This window comes from Monopterus albus, unplaced genomic scaffold, assembly GCF_001952655.1.
Source record: "Monopterus albus unplaced genomic scaffold, M_albus_1.0 scaffold75.1, whole genome shotgun sequence".
In the NCBI taxonomy this organism is placed as follows: Eukaryota; Metazoa; Chordata; class Actinopteri; order Synbranchiformes; family Synbranchidae; genus Monopterus; species Monopterus albus.
The window spans coordinates 448,507-464,641 of record NW_018127955.1 but is presented as its reverse complement, the minus strand read 5'-3'; the positions used below and the strand labels follow the sequence as shown (position 1 = coordinate 464,641).

The window sequence follows — 16,135 nt, the reverse complement described above, 5'->3', positions numbered from 1 at the left end:
TAGTACTATCAACACCGCTCCGAATGATCTGCACAAACCTGTGAATGTCACCCTGACCGCCCCTGTGGGTTCTACAGCCAAATGAGCACAAATCCACTTAAGTGCATTTTTATCTTTTTGTTTGATTTTATTATGGTGAAAATCAACAGTAAGTTTTTATTTTATTTGTTCATTTTACAGGAACACATGCAGCTGAACACTGCCACACTCAGTAACTGATTCAGTGCATATGGGATGTATAGCTAAGATTTGCAACCCCTGTCCATGGTTAGGCTTTTAAAAAGCAGGTTCAAACATCCAAGAACAAATAGCTTAATATACAAAACCAGCTTAAACAAGAACTAATTAAATGTGTTTCTTTAAGGGTCTTCAGCCCCTTTTTCCCTGGCACATTTCGAATCACTGCCCTGTGTGGAAATATGCCAACAACCATGTCTAAGTGAAAGAGGATTAGTCAGGACGAACATCCATTTACCAGATTTTCTGTTATATATACCTTCATTTGGGAGTTAATGCTTTCCATGTATTTCTTTTCCCCCTTTCAATTTAGTCATCAACTGTTTCTGACTTCTTTCTGCACCAAACAGTCTGGGTGACCTTGTGGCGGCAGTAACAGCTGTTTCCTCAACAGTAGTGGAGCAAAGCATGCCTACTGATCACCTCAGACTTTCTCATTAATGCTTTGCTTATTCACAGCCACTGTGCAATCATATGAATTAATAACATCTTTCCAGAAAAAGCTCTTGTCTCACTTAGAGGCCTTCTCCGCTCAGCTGGGCAACTTTATGTCCCAGGAATCTCACAAGCCTGTCTTTATTTTCTTATTTTACTTCAGCATATTGTCATCTGTGGATTGCTATGCACCTCTTAGCCTGTGATAGCAAACACCGTTTGTATTTCATACACTCACAACTTGAACACAAACACTATGATCACAGAAGGCTGGGCTTGACAGGCGTCACAGAACTTATATAAATCAGACACAACCCAAAGGTGTGATCACAGGACTTAGTTCACATCTGGGGATTAGCTATTGTTTCTCTCCTGGGGTTTTGGACCATTAAAATCACTCTGCTAGATTCCAGTAAGATTCTGACACTGTATATAGACACTGAACAGCCCTAAGTGTCAGTAACCTTTTTTTGTCAGGCAGCCAGGGGAAAGCTAGAGGCAGGAAGCAACCTCCCAGTCATTGAAACAGCTGCTTTTGGTCGATAAAGCCTAAGCACAGTGCAGCTGATTGTAAAGCATGGGAGCTGTTTTCTACGTGTGACTGTACAGTGCTGTATTATAGTTTACTGGTGGGACTGGAATTCTTCTTTATGTTTACAAAGTTAAAGTGTTCAGGAAGCTTTATAACAACTGTATTCAAACAACCATCAAAACACAACTTTTGAAAAGAGGAAGTGAAATCTCTACTGACTGGTAAACTCTCATCAGTTTGCAGAAACATAAAGCAAGTGCACACATCACCAGGTAAATGGGACAATGAATGTTCATGGAGACAGACAACCATTCACACATACGAGTTGCTAATTAACCTAAGATGCACGTCTTTGGACTGTGTAAGGAAGCAGGAGTACCCAGGAAGAAACCACGCAGGCATGCAAACTCCATACAGAGAGGCTCTGGTTCGCCACAAGCTTTGTTCCCGGAACATCCTTGCTGTGAAGCGACAGTGCTAACCACTGCACCGCAACACCTGCCAGATGGTCGTAAATTAATATTGTCTTCAACAGGGGACCAGCAAGCAGTCACATAACTAAAGCAGGAAACCATAAAGCAGGCCAAGGAGCTTTGAACGGGGAAAAGTGACTGAAAAATACTGAACTCTGTGTGTCTCTGGTGTGTCACTGTCATTTGTGTGTCTATATTGTGTATAATAATTTTAACAGTGACATAAAAGTGTAATAGTGTGTATGTGATTTTATGGGTACATTGTGTAGGTATAACAAGTGAATCCATCTTGTCAATCAAAGCTCCTCAGTGGTAACATCTTTATTGTTGGTTAAGCCACTGTTTCACTTGTGTAAAGAAACTTAACTTAAATCTAGTGATTGAGTGTCAAATCACTATGAACCCTTTATTTAGAAAGATGACTAACCACCTTTGAACTCTGCACTTGCCTCCTTTCTGGTCTTGACTCCTTCGCTCTTACATTTTTGAATGAACTGACATATTACATCATTTATACACTTAACACTTTATCTTCATAGATGTTAAGTGATGTGAAATTTCACAACATTTAAACACGCACGGCGTTACTTTATGTGTTTAATTGTCTATGCTTGTGAACGTATTCACAAGATCTGATGGCAATAAGGTCAAGGTCAAAGGTCAAAGTGTTTATTTGATATTCTTACTTTGCCGTCCACATGAATGTCACAAAAATACAAGTGAAATATAAAGTAGATAAATAAGTAACACAAAATCTAAAGCACTTTAAGCAGCAATAAGACACAGTCTGGTAAATTAAAACCGCCAATCAATCTACTGTGATTGACCCTAATTTTAATAGCATTTTTGTGGACTCAGCAATACAGTGGGAAAGTTGAGAATGTTATATAGCACAAATGCACTGGGAATACACATACTACTCTCTAATAAAGGGCATGATTGTAATTATTTACAGCATGGTAAATTAATAATATGAGGTAAGCACCTGGGAGAGTGATGGAGGCAGAGCCAATGGGCCGTGAGTGTAGCAGAAGCAGTGAAGGAAGGCAGGAGAGTGACCGGGCTCAGTCTCATCTTGACTATCACATTACCTCAGTCCTTATCGTATGCCGAGATGCTGGCATCTCGCCCATGGCTTTTCCTCCACTCACTTGCTCTTAAAGTGACACGTGTGCTCTTTATACCAGTGTGAAAACGAGTGTCCTCATGATGCTTGTTTTTGGAAAATGGTTTGACGTACAGTACAAGAGGAGAGACACGAGTTAGGCCTACAAATGTAACTTTATTGACTAAGGATTTTGACATTTCAGGTATCCATAGAGATGGTTTTTAGTTTGGCTCATAAAGTCAGTGATTATGTACAGTAACATTGTTAGGAATCCATTTGTTGGTGCTTGCATTCAAATCTATCTAACCATCCATCCATTTTCCTCCGCTTATCCGGGACCGGGTGGCGGGGGCACGTTCCCAGGCCAGCCGAGAGACATAGTCCCTCCAGCGTGTCCTGGGTCTTCCCCGGGGCCTCCTCCCGGTGGGACATGCCCGGAACACCTCCCTAGGAAGGCGCCCAGGAGGCATCCGAAACAGATGCCCGAGTCACCTCAGCTGGCTCCTCTCGATTCAAATCTATTACAACTTTATATTAAGAGTAATTTGTTACAAAGCAGCATGTTTTCATCCTGTAGGCACTTTCTTTATAAGGTTTTTGCTTATTTTTTGCTAAAATTGTTCAAGTTCTGGTTACTTCATCCCTCTGTGTTATGCTCCAGCAATTAGGGTGGGGGGTAAACAACAGACTACGTTGTTTTCCACCCTGTGTATTAGCATATTAATAAGAATTCATAGTGATAATAATATATGCTGATGTTGTACTGCTGGCACACAACTTCTTTAAAACAGTATTTCTTCAGAAAGTGCTGAAATGCAAACGTTTCATATTTTTGAAACAGCAAACTGAAGACTTCACACGTAGCTTAAATGTGTTCTGTAGGCTCTTAAAATCAGCAATGTGCATTAACCAGTTTGACTGGCTTTGCCATTTTGAGTAGAAGCCAGGAAACTGTGCTCTCGACTTTGTGTTGTGATGCTTTGTAGGCTTTGTTCTGCTGCGCTTGTCCTCTGACTCTTTTGAAGAGCAAACCAAGCTCACCAAGCTCTGGGAAATGCTGCAGAGAACAGTTTCACCAATAAAACTAGGACGCAGTATGATCTCACATTTGTTTCTCAACCAATAACTTGCAGCCTATTTCAGTGTGCATTTACCACAGACTCCCACAGGTATTCACTGCTCCAAATGTGTTTTTGTTTTAATTTATCACATACTATAAGACAGCAGTTCGTTAGAAGTCAAGTCCCCAAACTTAATAGACTTCAGTCTTTTATAAACATAAACGTGCTGCCTTCTGAGTAGCAATTATATCAAAACAGGAGCCGAATGAAACCAAACATTTTCAGAAATATTATTTTTCTGATCACAGTGTAGAATCTAAAGTACAAGAACACAGTCTGGGCAAGGAGAAGGGGAATTACAGAAAACACATGCTGGCTTGAGCCTGTTATTTTCCACTGTGACAGTAAACAAGCATTTCACCTGATGTTGTTTTGCTAAACAGTTCTCAGAGTACTACAGAGCAAAAGGAGGACAGCCAGAGGTGCTGGGTTGTAGTGTGACTAGCAGAGGATTCTACTGGTCACATTTATACTGTTTATTCTGAATCTGTTCTCAAATATTGGAGTTTGTTTTCCTATTTTTATGTGTTTGACCTTGACTGTGTGAGCATGCGTGTGCATGGTGGTGGTGAATGGGTAGGTGTGGTATAAACTCAGAGTCTATGGTAACACAGGCCTGTAGATGGCTAGAGAAGGAGTGTGGGACTGTTACAAACAGGGGTAACATGGCAAAGGTTCAATGGGAAGTGTGCAGGTCGGTATAAATGTGACTGCATGCTTTCTGTTTTCATTGGCAATGATTCAATTACCATCAGTTAAAGATAAGTAAAATACTCAATTTGATACTTTTTGTTCCTCAGTTTCTGTTTAAGTAGTTTAGCAGTTTGGGAAATGCACTTATTTGCTGTTGTTCAAGGAGTGGAATAAAAAGATTGATATCACTGTCTTTGCCGGTGTGTTAAGCGTGGAGCTAGAGCCAGCAGGCAATTAGCCTAGATTAACATAAGCACTGAAAGCAGGGACAAAATAGCTATCATGGTGCTTTCCTGAATTAAAAAGTACACCTATCAGCACTTCTAAACTTCATAAATTGACTCATCATGTTCTGTTTATTTTCTGTATATAAGTAGAAGTGTAAAATGGTTTATCTATCAACAAAACACTTGCAGAGCATCTCTGGGTATATGGAGGGTTTCTAGATTCAGCAGGTGAGCAGGTTTACTGTACACATCTCTAAAACCCCTGAGACCACACACTGTTATTTTTATGTATATGTTTCTTTATTGTAGGGTTTAAAGAAATAAGATCAGAGTTAATTTGTGGCCTTCAGACATGTTGGTACATATCATTTTTATTACAGAGAGAATCAGGCTAATCATTTGCCCAGACTCCCGTCTATATAACAAGCTTAGCTAACTCTCCTTGGCTTCAGCTCCATGCCAAATGCAGAAACATAAGAATCAATCTGCTTTCCTCACTCTCAAAGAGGATGTGAGTAAGCATGTTTTCCAAAAATCTCAAAGTATTCTTTTAACATATAGGTTAAAGATGGAACAGAAGAAAAAATGGTTCTACATGTGTTATTCATACTCTTCTCTGTTTTATGTCTTGGCAGACTTGGGGGCCTTCAGTTGTCAGCAAGATATCAAACCGCAGAAGAAGCAGAAGACATTTTATCAGGAAGATCAAGCGTAACAGGCCAAATATTGAACTGAGATGGATGGTTCCAGAAGTCAAACAAGGGCAACACACCACAAGAACCATGGGGGAGAGTGAGGGGGGTTTGCTATTTGCACACATCAAGTCCAACCACTTTTTCTGCTGACATTCCCTTAACGCTCCCCAGCCCTCCTCCAGAGCTCTTCCTCAGGGGGAGCCCATGCTATGAACCCCAGGTCTCTTAACTAGAGCCAGCAGTTCAACCTCAGTGCCAGGTACTGTGTGGGCATCCCACAAGTCTGGGCTCTGTCCACCCAGGACTCACAGGCTTCCCCTGAACAAAAAGCATGAAATACTCTCTAGTCTAGTGTTAAACTGCTCTGTTCTTAAGTCTTGCCTGCTCCTTTAGTAAAAACCCTCCTCAACTCTTCCAAAAGCTCCTTTTCAGTCACCGCTTCATTATAATTGGTTTTCCCATCAAACAGCAGCACGAGTTCCTTTGTGCTCACCACGTGGTGGAGGACCATGGGTTGCCGTCAGAGCTCGGAGGAGAAAGAAGCGGCGCGGCGCTCACGGCGAATCGACCGCCACTTGCGCTCAGAGAGTCAGCGGCAGCGGCGTGAGATCAAGCTACTGCTGCTGGGCACTAGCAACTCTGGCAAGAGCACCATTGTTAAACAGATGAAAATCATCCACAGTGGCGGCTTCAACCTGGAGGCATGCAAAGAGTACAAGCCCCTCATTCTGTACAATGCCATCGACTCCCTCACCCGCATCATCCGTGCACTCACCACCCTCAAGATTGACTTTCACAATCCTGATCGCGCCTATGATGCTGTGCAGCTCTTTGCCCTCACAGGTCCAGCTGAGAGCAAAGGCGAGATCACTCCAGAGCTGCTGGGGGTCATGAAGCGACTCTGGTCCGACTCAGGAGTCCAGGAGTGCTTTCAACGATCCAATGAGTACCATTTAGAGGACAACACTGCCTATTACCTGAATGACCTGGACCGTATCTCTGCACCTGAGTACATCCCTACTGTAGAAGACATCCTAAGATCCCGTGACATGACCACTGGCATTGTAGAGAACAAGTTCACCTTCAAGGAGCTGACCTTCAAGATGGTAGATGTGGGCGGACAGCGTTCGGAGAGAAAGAAGTGGATCCACTGCTTTGAGGGCGTGACTGCAATCATTTTCTGTGTCGAGCTAAGCGGCTATGACCTCAAACTCTATGAGGACAACCAGACGGTAAGAAAAATCAGTTTTAAAGGCCCCACATTTTCACACACAGTATTCATCAAACCACAACCAAAAAAGCTGTAGGTGTCAAATGGTTTAACAGTTCTGAGACACAGAGAGAACACAAACCTCTTCTGCTGTCACTTCCTCTGTGTACATCCCCATGTGTGGTTACACACATGAGAATTTATGTTCTGTTTCTTCTTTACAGCAACTTTTTTTTTCTAAGATAGCACCCTTTTCAGTTCAGTTTATTAGGGGAACTTTCAAAATCATTTTTTGTAAACTGTGTTGTTTGATAATTACAAAGGCAATAATTCATTTAAAAAAGTCTTTGAACATTGAATTATAACAATGACTGCAGTAATTGTATTGTAAAACAATTATAACCTGAGCAGCTAACAACCATATTTTTATTAACACTTTTGAAATACCTTTTCCCCATTATAACAGGCATTTTAACATTTTAAAACATATTTACAAAAGGTATTTGTCCCAACTGCCCCACAGCACATCCAGGACCACTCTATGCTTTCTTATAATCATTTATTCTCATCCCACATAGCGTGGTTTTGAACGGTTATTCCTCTACAGTTCATTCAGTTTTGTTTAATAAATAATTTGGGAACCCTTATCTAAATTTTATGGTCCTTAAAAAGTTCTTTGACTTGGGGCATGAGTGGATTGGGATGGAAGAAATGCACTCGCTCTGCCTTAAAGTAATAACAAACAAAGCCATTTTAACTGAATGAAGAGAGTGGCCAGTGTTTGTTATCTCCTCTTCATGGTAGTGGAATCTGAACAATTTCCTATCCATAGCATATCCATCTTTTTATCCCAGTGTTTTGAAACGGTTGGGTAGTTATAGCCTTTTTGATAAATGAAAGTCAACAACAGATGATATTTTACCTTTTTTGACTAGGACAACTATGAGGGGTCAGCTGTTTTCTCTGTCTTCACAAGCATAACAACATTTTTTTGAGGTTCACCTCAGAACTATCCATGGAGTATTCATGATTCACCTTGTCTTTATATAGTCCTGACTAGAAATACTGTACCTTGTTTAGGAAACTTTGTCATCCCTGTAGCCAAACATGCTTGGTACTTCATGGGTTACCCGGATAACACAGGGTGTGCACCGCGCCAGGCTGGAACATGAAATCAATTAGTTCTATAGGTTAAAAATAACGTCTGTGGAGAAAAATCCAGTATGGTGTTAATTGAGTTCACAGAATAAAGTGAGAGGCTGTACCTATGAGAATTAGCTGATTGTGAAGGCACTGTGCAGCAAAGGGAGTTCACAGGTGCCAGAAAAAACGACTTTTATTATTCCAAGATAGGAGAGGCAGAAGAAAGCAGGGGATCAAATGCAGCACAAAGAAGACATCCTGAAATTGGAGCAGCTATCCAAAGAAACACAAGTTACACATTTTAGTCTTTGGTGCATTTCTGCTAATACTGACATTTTTATGGTTGAATCATTGACTGTCTTTATTGTTTTAAGTGGTTGAAACATGAGGCTATGCAAAACATCTCTTTGAACACATCAGTAAGCTCCCTTCATTTGGTCGATGTGAAAGTTTTGTGTTAGAAGTAGTGCCATTAATGTAGTGCTGGGGTACTGCTATCCTGCTACTGTTTTATGTGAGGGTGAAAAAAACAAAAATCCATGCATTTTATAAACTACTTAATCTTTTCAGGGTGAGAGGTTAGGGCTTATCCCAGCGTGTAATTATCTGGGGTGGAGTACATCCTGACCAATTTGTCATTGCCTGATCATCTTGCCAAGACGCGACAGCACAAACCACTGAGCCACATCAGCTAATATACTTGTCAAACTTATTGATGAGAGCATGTAGCTGATGAATAGCATGAATGACTTTAGTGATGGTTTGGTCTGAAAGACAGCCACGAGCAAATCTGTGGCTCAGGGGCAAACCTGCACACCTGCAAATATATAGTACATTATTGACCAATGTGGATTGATAAAAGAGAAGTCACACTAGCATACATATGGTGTCCATACAAGACACTGGGCCACACCCTCATATTCTACAGGATCATCAGGCAATCAGCATAATGCAGCAGCAAGTCTAAATGTCACATTCACTGTTCCCCGACTGGACTGAGTTTAGGTACACCATGCCACTATTGTTCCCTCAAAACCCTACAGAAGGCTCTGCAGTGTATTCCTTCATCTTGGACTTGCCTGCTTCCATAACCACCGTCAGCTGACACAACACTGCTGAACATCTGTTACCTGACACATGTGTGATATGAGAAAATGTTCACATCTGTGTACTAGTTACAGCAATGACATGACATACCAGCTAATTCAACATCAGTGAAACCTGAACTGGTGTCCTGGCTTATGATTAAGGCTGGGTCCTCTTTGGAGTTAAGGCCAGTACAATGTGAGGATAAAAGATGGGATCATTAAGCAGACACCGATTCAGGTGCAGAGAAAGAATTATATAGACAGCTACAGTAACATAGGAAATAAAAGACTACACAAGCAGAAATTGCTGTCTTAAAATAAACCAACCAATATACTAAAATGAATCAGGAGGAATTTTGATAAGTTACAGTGACCTGCATTATGACAGTGTCAAAAGGATAAAATAGAGCAAAACCATGTCAGACTGCTTGCTCCAAGTACAACATATTTACTGATTGATTACTAATAACCGGCTCTTTCACATGTTATCAATGTGTTGTAACTTCAAACAGGGGAAAGTTGTTTTAATTAGTTTTAACAGCCTTAGGAAGGCAGGCAATTTCGCTCAAGCTACAAAAATATTTGTTCTGACTCAATACAAACACTGACGCCTGGTTAAGAGGCCTTTCCAGTGACAGTAAAGCATATCTACTGTATGACCTTCTCTACTAATCACAACTGAGTCAATAAGCACAGTGTATTGATGTGAAATATTACTTTGCAGTGAAGCAAGCCTTTAGTACAGCACTGATTTAACCTTCTGGGCCAGAGGTGACTTGTCAGTTTCACTTCAAGTACAACTCTGACTCATCTAACGCTTAGTCTAAGCTGCAACTAACCGCTCTGAACCATAGTAGCACAATGCTTTGTTGATGAGCATGTTTGAATAGAGGCCTGAGGAACTGTCTTATCTAATGGAAAACAAGACAACAGGGCTGATTATAGAAATTCAAATTCAGTCGGTCGTTGTGACAAGTGTCATTGGGAATTTTGAGACCGAGAGCAGTTTGTGTGTGCATGTGTATAAAATGGCTCCAAAACAAAAACACGGTCTCTAGACACATACGAAACCCTTTCCTTGCTTTCAAGGTCCTCATTAGAGGAAGAAATGTCTTTTTTACACTGACAGCATGTTGTCTCCAGTGATTATCGAAGTCATCTTAACCTTCAAAGCTTTCGACAATGTCACACAAGCAGAAAACAAACTTCACTGACACCGGTTCAGTTTCAACACACCAGCTCACACAAGACAAAATATACACCGTAATAATTACAGTACAACATTTAGCCATCAACCCATTCCCCGATGCATTTTCCTTGTCCCATCCCTGTCTTCATAATGAATCGGTTTCCGTGGTTACTGTTGCTTAGCAACAGGCCAGTCAAATGCTCCCTAATCCTGTGCTGTTGACAGTGAGCTGTGACTAGGGAAGGAAGGGAGGATGAGAAGGGGGGTTGTACAACAAACAGAAGAGCTGGGGAGAACAGATATGAGGTGTATGTATGCATGTATCTATTGTGTGGCTGGGTGTGCGTTTGTGGGTGCTAAATGTGGTGATGAATGTGTAGTACAGGTTTATATGCAATAGCTGAGGCTGAGCAACTGCAGTGAATTTTGTGTATGTGAGGTGAAAGTGAAAAGCGGAGATATGAGGTTGTTTGAGCTTGTGTTAGCCAAACATCAAGGCAGACACTGAATGCACTGACAGCCCTAATTCTAGTGTTTCAGTTATTATTTTATTAATCTTTGAAACATGTATTTATTACCTGTCACATAAAAGACGACTTGAGATTAATTACTGGCCTTTCATATGTTTTGTGCCCAAAGTTAGTTAAATGTGGCTTTCTTTTCATACCTAAGATAACGTGCACTGATCTAATGTAAAATGACAGTATCAGTGACGATTCAGTCTCTCACTGACGTCCGACCGGGTGCCTGAGAATATTCAGGAATATTCTCCCTCACTCAGCCACAGCATCTTAACCGGATAATGGGCTATCAAAGGAATTATGATCATGTAATTGAAGTGCCTCATATGACATAATGGTGTTTTGCTTTCCAGGAAGGAGAATAAGCCCATTCAAAGACATAGCAAGTGAAAAACTGTAAAGCTTTTATGATAATATTTTCCTTATCAGACTATACTGTGCATGCTCACAGATATTTCACTGCATCCCTATATACTCTATTCCATTTATAAATGATTGTAGCCATGTAGGATATTATTATTGTTGCTTATTACTATTATGATTCAGGCTCAGTTTATCATAAATGTTACTGAAATACTCAACAAGTATCTCCTGTTTGAAGGTTTAGTGTGGCACAGTTCAGATAATACAGTTACCCCTCCCACGAGTCACTACAGTCTCGTTTTGTCCATCACATCATTTTACCTTGAGCTGGACATTATCCTCAACATAAACACACAAATATACAAAACTGTTATTTAAATGTGGTTAGTTTATGGTCGGAAATGTGTCTTCAGTGAGAATGTAGCACAAGAATATTAAAACAGCTGTAATGTTTATTTATTTGCTTCACGACTAAACCCAGCAGTGCTGCCGCCCACAGTAACAGAGACGTTAGTAATTAAACAGAGAGGACAAACAAAGGGGGCAGCCTGAATAATGTAATTCTCAGGTACAGCAGAAAAAAAACATGGCGAGGAAAAAAGTCAGTTTGGTAGGTAAGTGCAATGTGCCCCTTTTTGTAAGGCGATGACATTTAAAATCAACCTTAATGAATTACGAAGCGGTAGCTGTGAACTTAAGTGATTTGTATTTAGGGGAAACAAAGCAATGATTAATACTTTAACCTTTCTTAAAGCCTGCACCTCTAGAGTACTTTAACAGGAGGAGGTGAGGGGGTAAGCAGTGTGTATAGTAGGTGTTTGAAGCACAGGCAGGGGGTCTGCATGATTTACTGCTCCTGGGGGCCACTGTGTCCCTCCTCCTGCACCCCATTAAGAAACTTGTACTGTACGAGTGCTGTAGTGTCCAGGTGAAGTGAATGGAGAGTCCCTGAGCTCAGCTGGCTGTGTGCTGCCTTTTTCTCTTAGCAGCTCTTAGCACTTTGAAAAGAGGTCAACCAGCCTGACATGATGTTTAGGGATCAGCCTTAACCCCTGTTGGACACCTACCTAAGCAAACTGAAAAGAGGCAGTTTTTTATGGAAATAATTAATCCAGTATGGTAATGTACACCTGTAAAACCAGATTAGTCAGAGTAAAACTGATTATTGGGCTGTATCTAAGGGTTAGATGCAACTTTAGTTTCTCATAACTTTTCATTATTATCCACAAATAGTCCACTTACACCACTGAATAATCAGGGTTTGCTTTGTATCTGCGCTGCGATTCATTCTGTGCAGACCTTGTGATTTGCTCAGAGCATCTTTTTGTTTCTGTAACCCTTCAAACAGCAGTCTTCTATCTAAAGGCCTCCCAGTCACAAGCTACTAGCCAGCTGCCACATGCCAGCAGCTGCCACGAACAGATCAACTTTATTTTTCTTTCCTTTTGCTTGTACTTTCAACATCACATGAGCACAAACTGTAAGGAAGCACACAGATGCATACGTGCACGCATGCACACACAGACTTCTTTGTCTGCATATGTTACCATTCTGCAATTTGGATGTGGAAATTCATCTCATTTTCAAATATTATTTGAAAATGTATGTTTTAAATTAGTCAAAGTCCATCCATTTTCTATACCGCTTAGTCCCAAATGGGTCATGGGGGGCTGGAGCCAATCCCAGCCAGCTGCGGGCGAGAGGCGGGGTACACCCTGGACAGGTCGCCAGTCCATCGCAGGTGATGGAAATCAACACCTTTAATTAAAGAGCTGTGAAATAAACTTTAAACATTTTTATTTCATTTTAGAAAAAAACAAATTAGCACCCACTGTGGTAAACATTTGTAAGAGTTAGTTAAAGCTTGAAGAAGATTAGAATATTATACCAGTTGTGGAGCACTGAGGGAAAAACATAAATAATATAATACATTTTAAGCAGTTAAATTGATAATGAAACTGAGTGAGACAGACGCCAAGTGGAATATATCAGTGCTGTTCACATTATCCTTCTGTAAGTCCCAGTGGTTGAGTGAGTCTGTTACGACAAGGTTATACAAGTCTGTCCTCAGTGTAAACAGCCCGTCTGTCAGTGGTCTCCTCATGAGCCACTGAAATTTTCATATAAAAACAATTACTGCAGATTTACAGCTATTCTTCACAACAGGGTGAGATGGTTCTGTAAATAATAAGCTTACCACACACCTTCTGGCTGATCATTTCACTGTTCAGGACTTGGTAAAAGAAGCAATCAGCCATTTCAGCAGAGAATGAGGTTCAAAAGCAGGTCGTCATCCGTCTGAGTCCAAGTCTCTATTGACATAACAGAGAAGCTGTACTTTTGACCAATCGAGTGGATGTCTGGGATGTGTGCTGGATGACTTTAGACCTCCTCTTATCTCAGCTTCATTTTCATCCTCAAACCTTGTGGCGACCTTGCATAGTCTAATTTTCTCTCTTGGGTTTTGCCAAATCGCATGATCCTGCTTGTGTGAATGAGGTGTGATAGGGTGATAAACCGGGCTCGTTGCTTTGAAGAAAATATTACATTTTTCTCAGTCGTGAAATGATTTCCTTCCCTTTTGTTTCTTTTCTTTTACAGAGCCGTATGGCTGAGAGCTTGCGCCTGTTTGACTCCATTTGCAACAACAACTGGTTCACCAACACGTCGCTCATCCTCTTTCTCAACAAGAAGGACCTGCTAGCTGAGAAGATCAAACGCATTCCTCTGACAGTTTGCTTCCCTGAGTACAAAGGTCAGAACACCTATGAGGAGGCAGCCGTCTATGTGCAGCGGCAGTTTGAGGACCTCAACCGCAACAAGGAGACCAAGGAGATCTATTCACACTTCACCTGTGCCACTGACACCAGCAACATCCAGTTTGTCTTTGACGCTGTCACGGACGTGATCATCCAGAACAATCTCAAGTATATTGGGCTGTGCTAGGACCTGACGCTGGGTGGGTGTGTGTGGAAGGTGGGTGGGGGTGGGGTGGGGTTTAAGCAGGCTGCTTGGCAGCTGTTGGCTCGCCATCAGACTGGATAAGCAAAAGGCATATCAGTCTGCCTTATGGTTAATCATGTTGAAGAGGTGCAACAGAGAACTGCAAAGGAAATGAAGCAGTAATGTGGTCAGGGACGGACAATACTGTAGATTCAACAAAGCTGATGGGATTTTCACCAGTGTGTTTGCACTGAATATGAGTATGCAGAGACACACACGCGCACAACCTTATGTTTGCTCACACGCCAGATCTTTGGATCAACAGTCAGTCACTTCTTTGACAAGGCAACACTGGAAATGTCAGACTGCTGCCCCTGCCTGGCTGCCAAACGTGAGACTGAGTCGTAGGTCTGTACCGGTGGTTTTCAGTTACTTTTGTTTCTTTTATTTTATTTGCCTGAGTCAATTAATGCTGCTTTACAAGAAGAATTTTGACAGAATCAATCTTTTCTTTTGGGATTTCATTACGGTAAACAGTGAGTGCACCTGGTGAGACAGAAAGATTCTGTATTTCTGGAAAATCAAATGTCACTAGATATGATGTCACAGGGTTTCTGTCTAAAAGAGGAAACTGCCACTTTCTAAAGCTGAAGTGAAATACATTTTCTACTCACTATTTCTCCTTTTGCCCTGGTCGACTCTTTAGTGTTATTCTTAACCCATCTTTATTTGATCTTTTTTGAGCTTTAATTAAAAATTTGTCTCTCAAACCTGCCTTTTATAGCAGGTCCCTGACTTGTAATGCCAGGAGAGTGTTAACGCTCCTTAGAATCAAAAGTATTCTTTATGATCATTCCGGTTTTCAGCGAGAGACGACAAAAACTGTGCCAAGATCAGTTTGTAAATAAAACCAGATCCCATCCATTGTGTTAACTTTTTGTTTTGTTTTTAAAGACAAAAACATTAAAAATGCATGATTTTATTACTTTGGGATACTGATATTTTTTTTTGGGGGGGGGGGATTATGTTCCTTTTTTTTTAACACTTAAATAATATATTCCCAAATATATATAAAAGTCAAACACTGTGTATGATTGTACAGTTGTCAGAGAGGAATCTATTGAAGAGTTTTATCAATATAATAATGGTAATTATGATGTTATGATGATGATGATTACAGTGATGACAAAGAAAACCTCAATATGGATCAAAACAGAACAAGACTAGAAAAATAAGAAAGCAAAGAAGCAAACCTTGACAGTTCAAATTTCTTTGCATTATCTAAGTGGAAATTGTTAAACAGTCAGTCAGTATGATGTGTAAATATACTGTAAGGTACACTCTTTGTTGAAACAAATGAAAATAAATGTTGAGCTGGGATACTAGAAGTGAGATAAAGAGGGAGCGAGAGAGAGAGAAGGAGGGAGATCCCCCGCTCCGCTTGTCCTCGTCCCCTTTTTCAGTTCAGATGGCCATGTGCAAACAACTCAGCTAAGGGCTTCAGGCTTGACTTTATGGGATGTCCACTTCAACAAAAGACAAAACAATTTAAAAAGGAAATATAAAAAATACAGTAACTATGAATAAAAGAACTTATGCAAATTTTCATGGTGCAGTAAATTTGTTTTTGGGTGGTGGTTGTGTCAGGTGTTTTAAATGTGTATGGGATGGTAGACAGCTGCCGGCCGTCCATGTCACGAACCTTCTTCTTTTTTCAAAATTAGGCTGCGTCAAATAATTTGCAAGCTGGGACAGAGCTTCCAAATTCATGACATAAAAAGTGTTCCTCCTCACCATACAAAGGGGCAAAAACAATTTGCACATACAGTAAAGTATGAAGTTATACATGGCAGCATACAATGTAAACCAGCGCTGACCCTACAAATCTGCTAACAGCTCTGTGAGAGTCCCCGGACATGAACTGTGTTTTGCTGTTATTAGTATTTAGAGATACAGTAGATCTCACACAAAATGGATTTTATTGAATGCAACACTTAGAGTAACATAAATAAAGGGCCATTCAGAAGTTTAGATAAGAACTGATATAAAGTCTCCTATTAAACATCTATATCATGGTGAGGTTTCTAACCAGCAGGGCAGCGTGTTACCTCTCTGTGGAGCCCATGAATATTTTTCATGTTTATTTCAGTCTGTTCG

At 40.7% G+C, this 16,135-nt stretch overlaps 1 protein-coding gene across 1 annotated transcript in view; it reads left to right on the top strand.

The window, feature by feature from the left end:
* The window catches only part of gnaz (guanine nucleotide binding protein (G protein), alpha z polypeptide), a 24,887-nt gene extending 8,752 nt beyond the window's left edge, over positions 1–16,135 (top strand). Inside the window, exons 2-3 of the mRNA XM_020606045.1 lie at positions 5,462–6,753; positions 13,637–16,135. Of these exons, the coding sequence (XP_020461701.1) occupies positions 6,031–6,753; positions 13,637–13,981 (1,068 nt within the window). The 5' untranslated portion in view covers positions 5,462–6,030 and the 3' untranslated portion in view covers positions 13,982–16,135. The remainder of the gene's footprint in view (positions 1–5,461; positions 6,754–13,636) is intronic.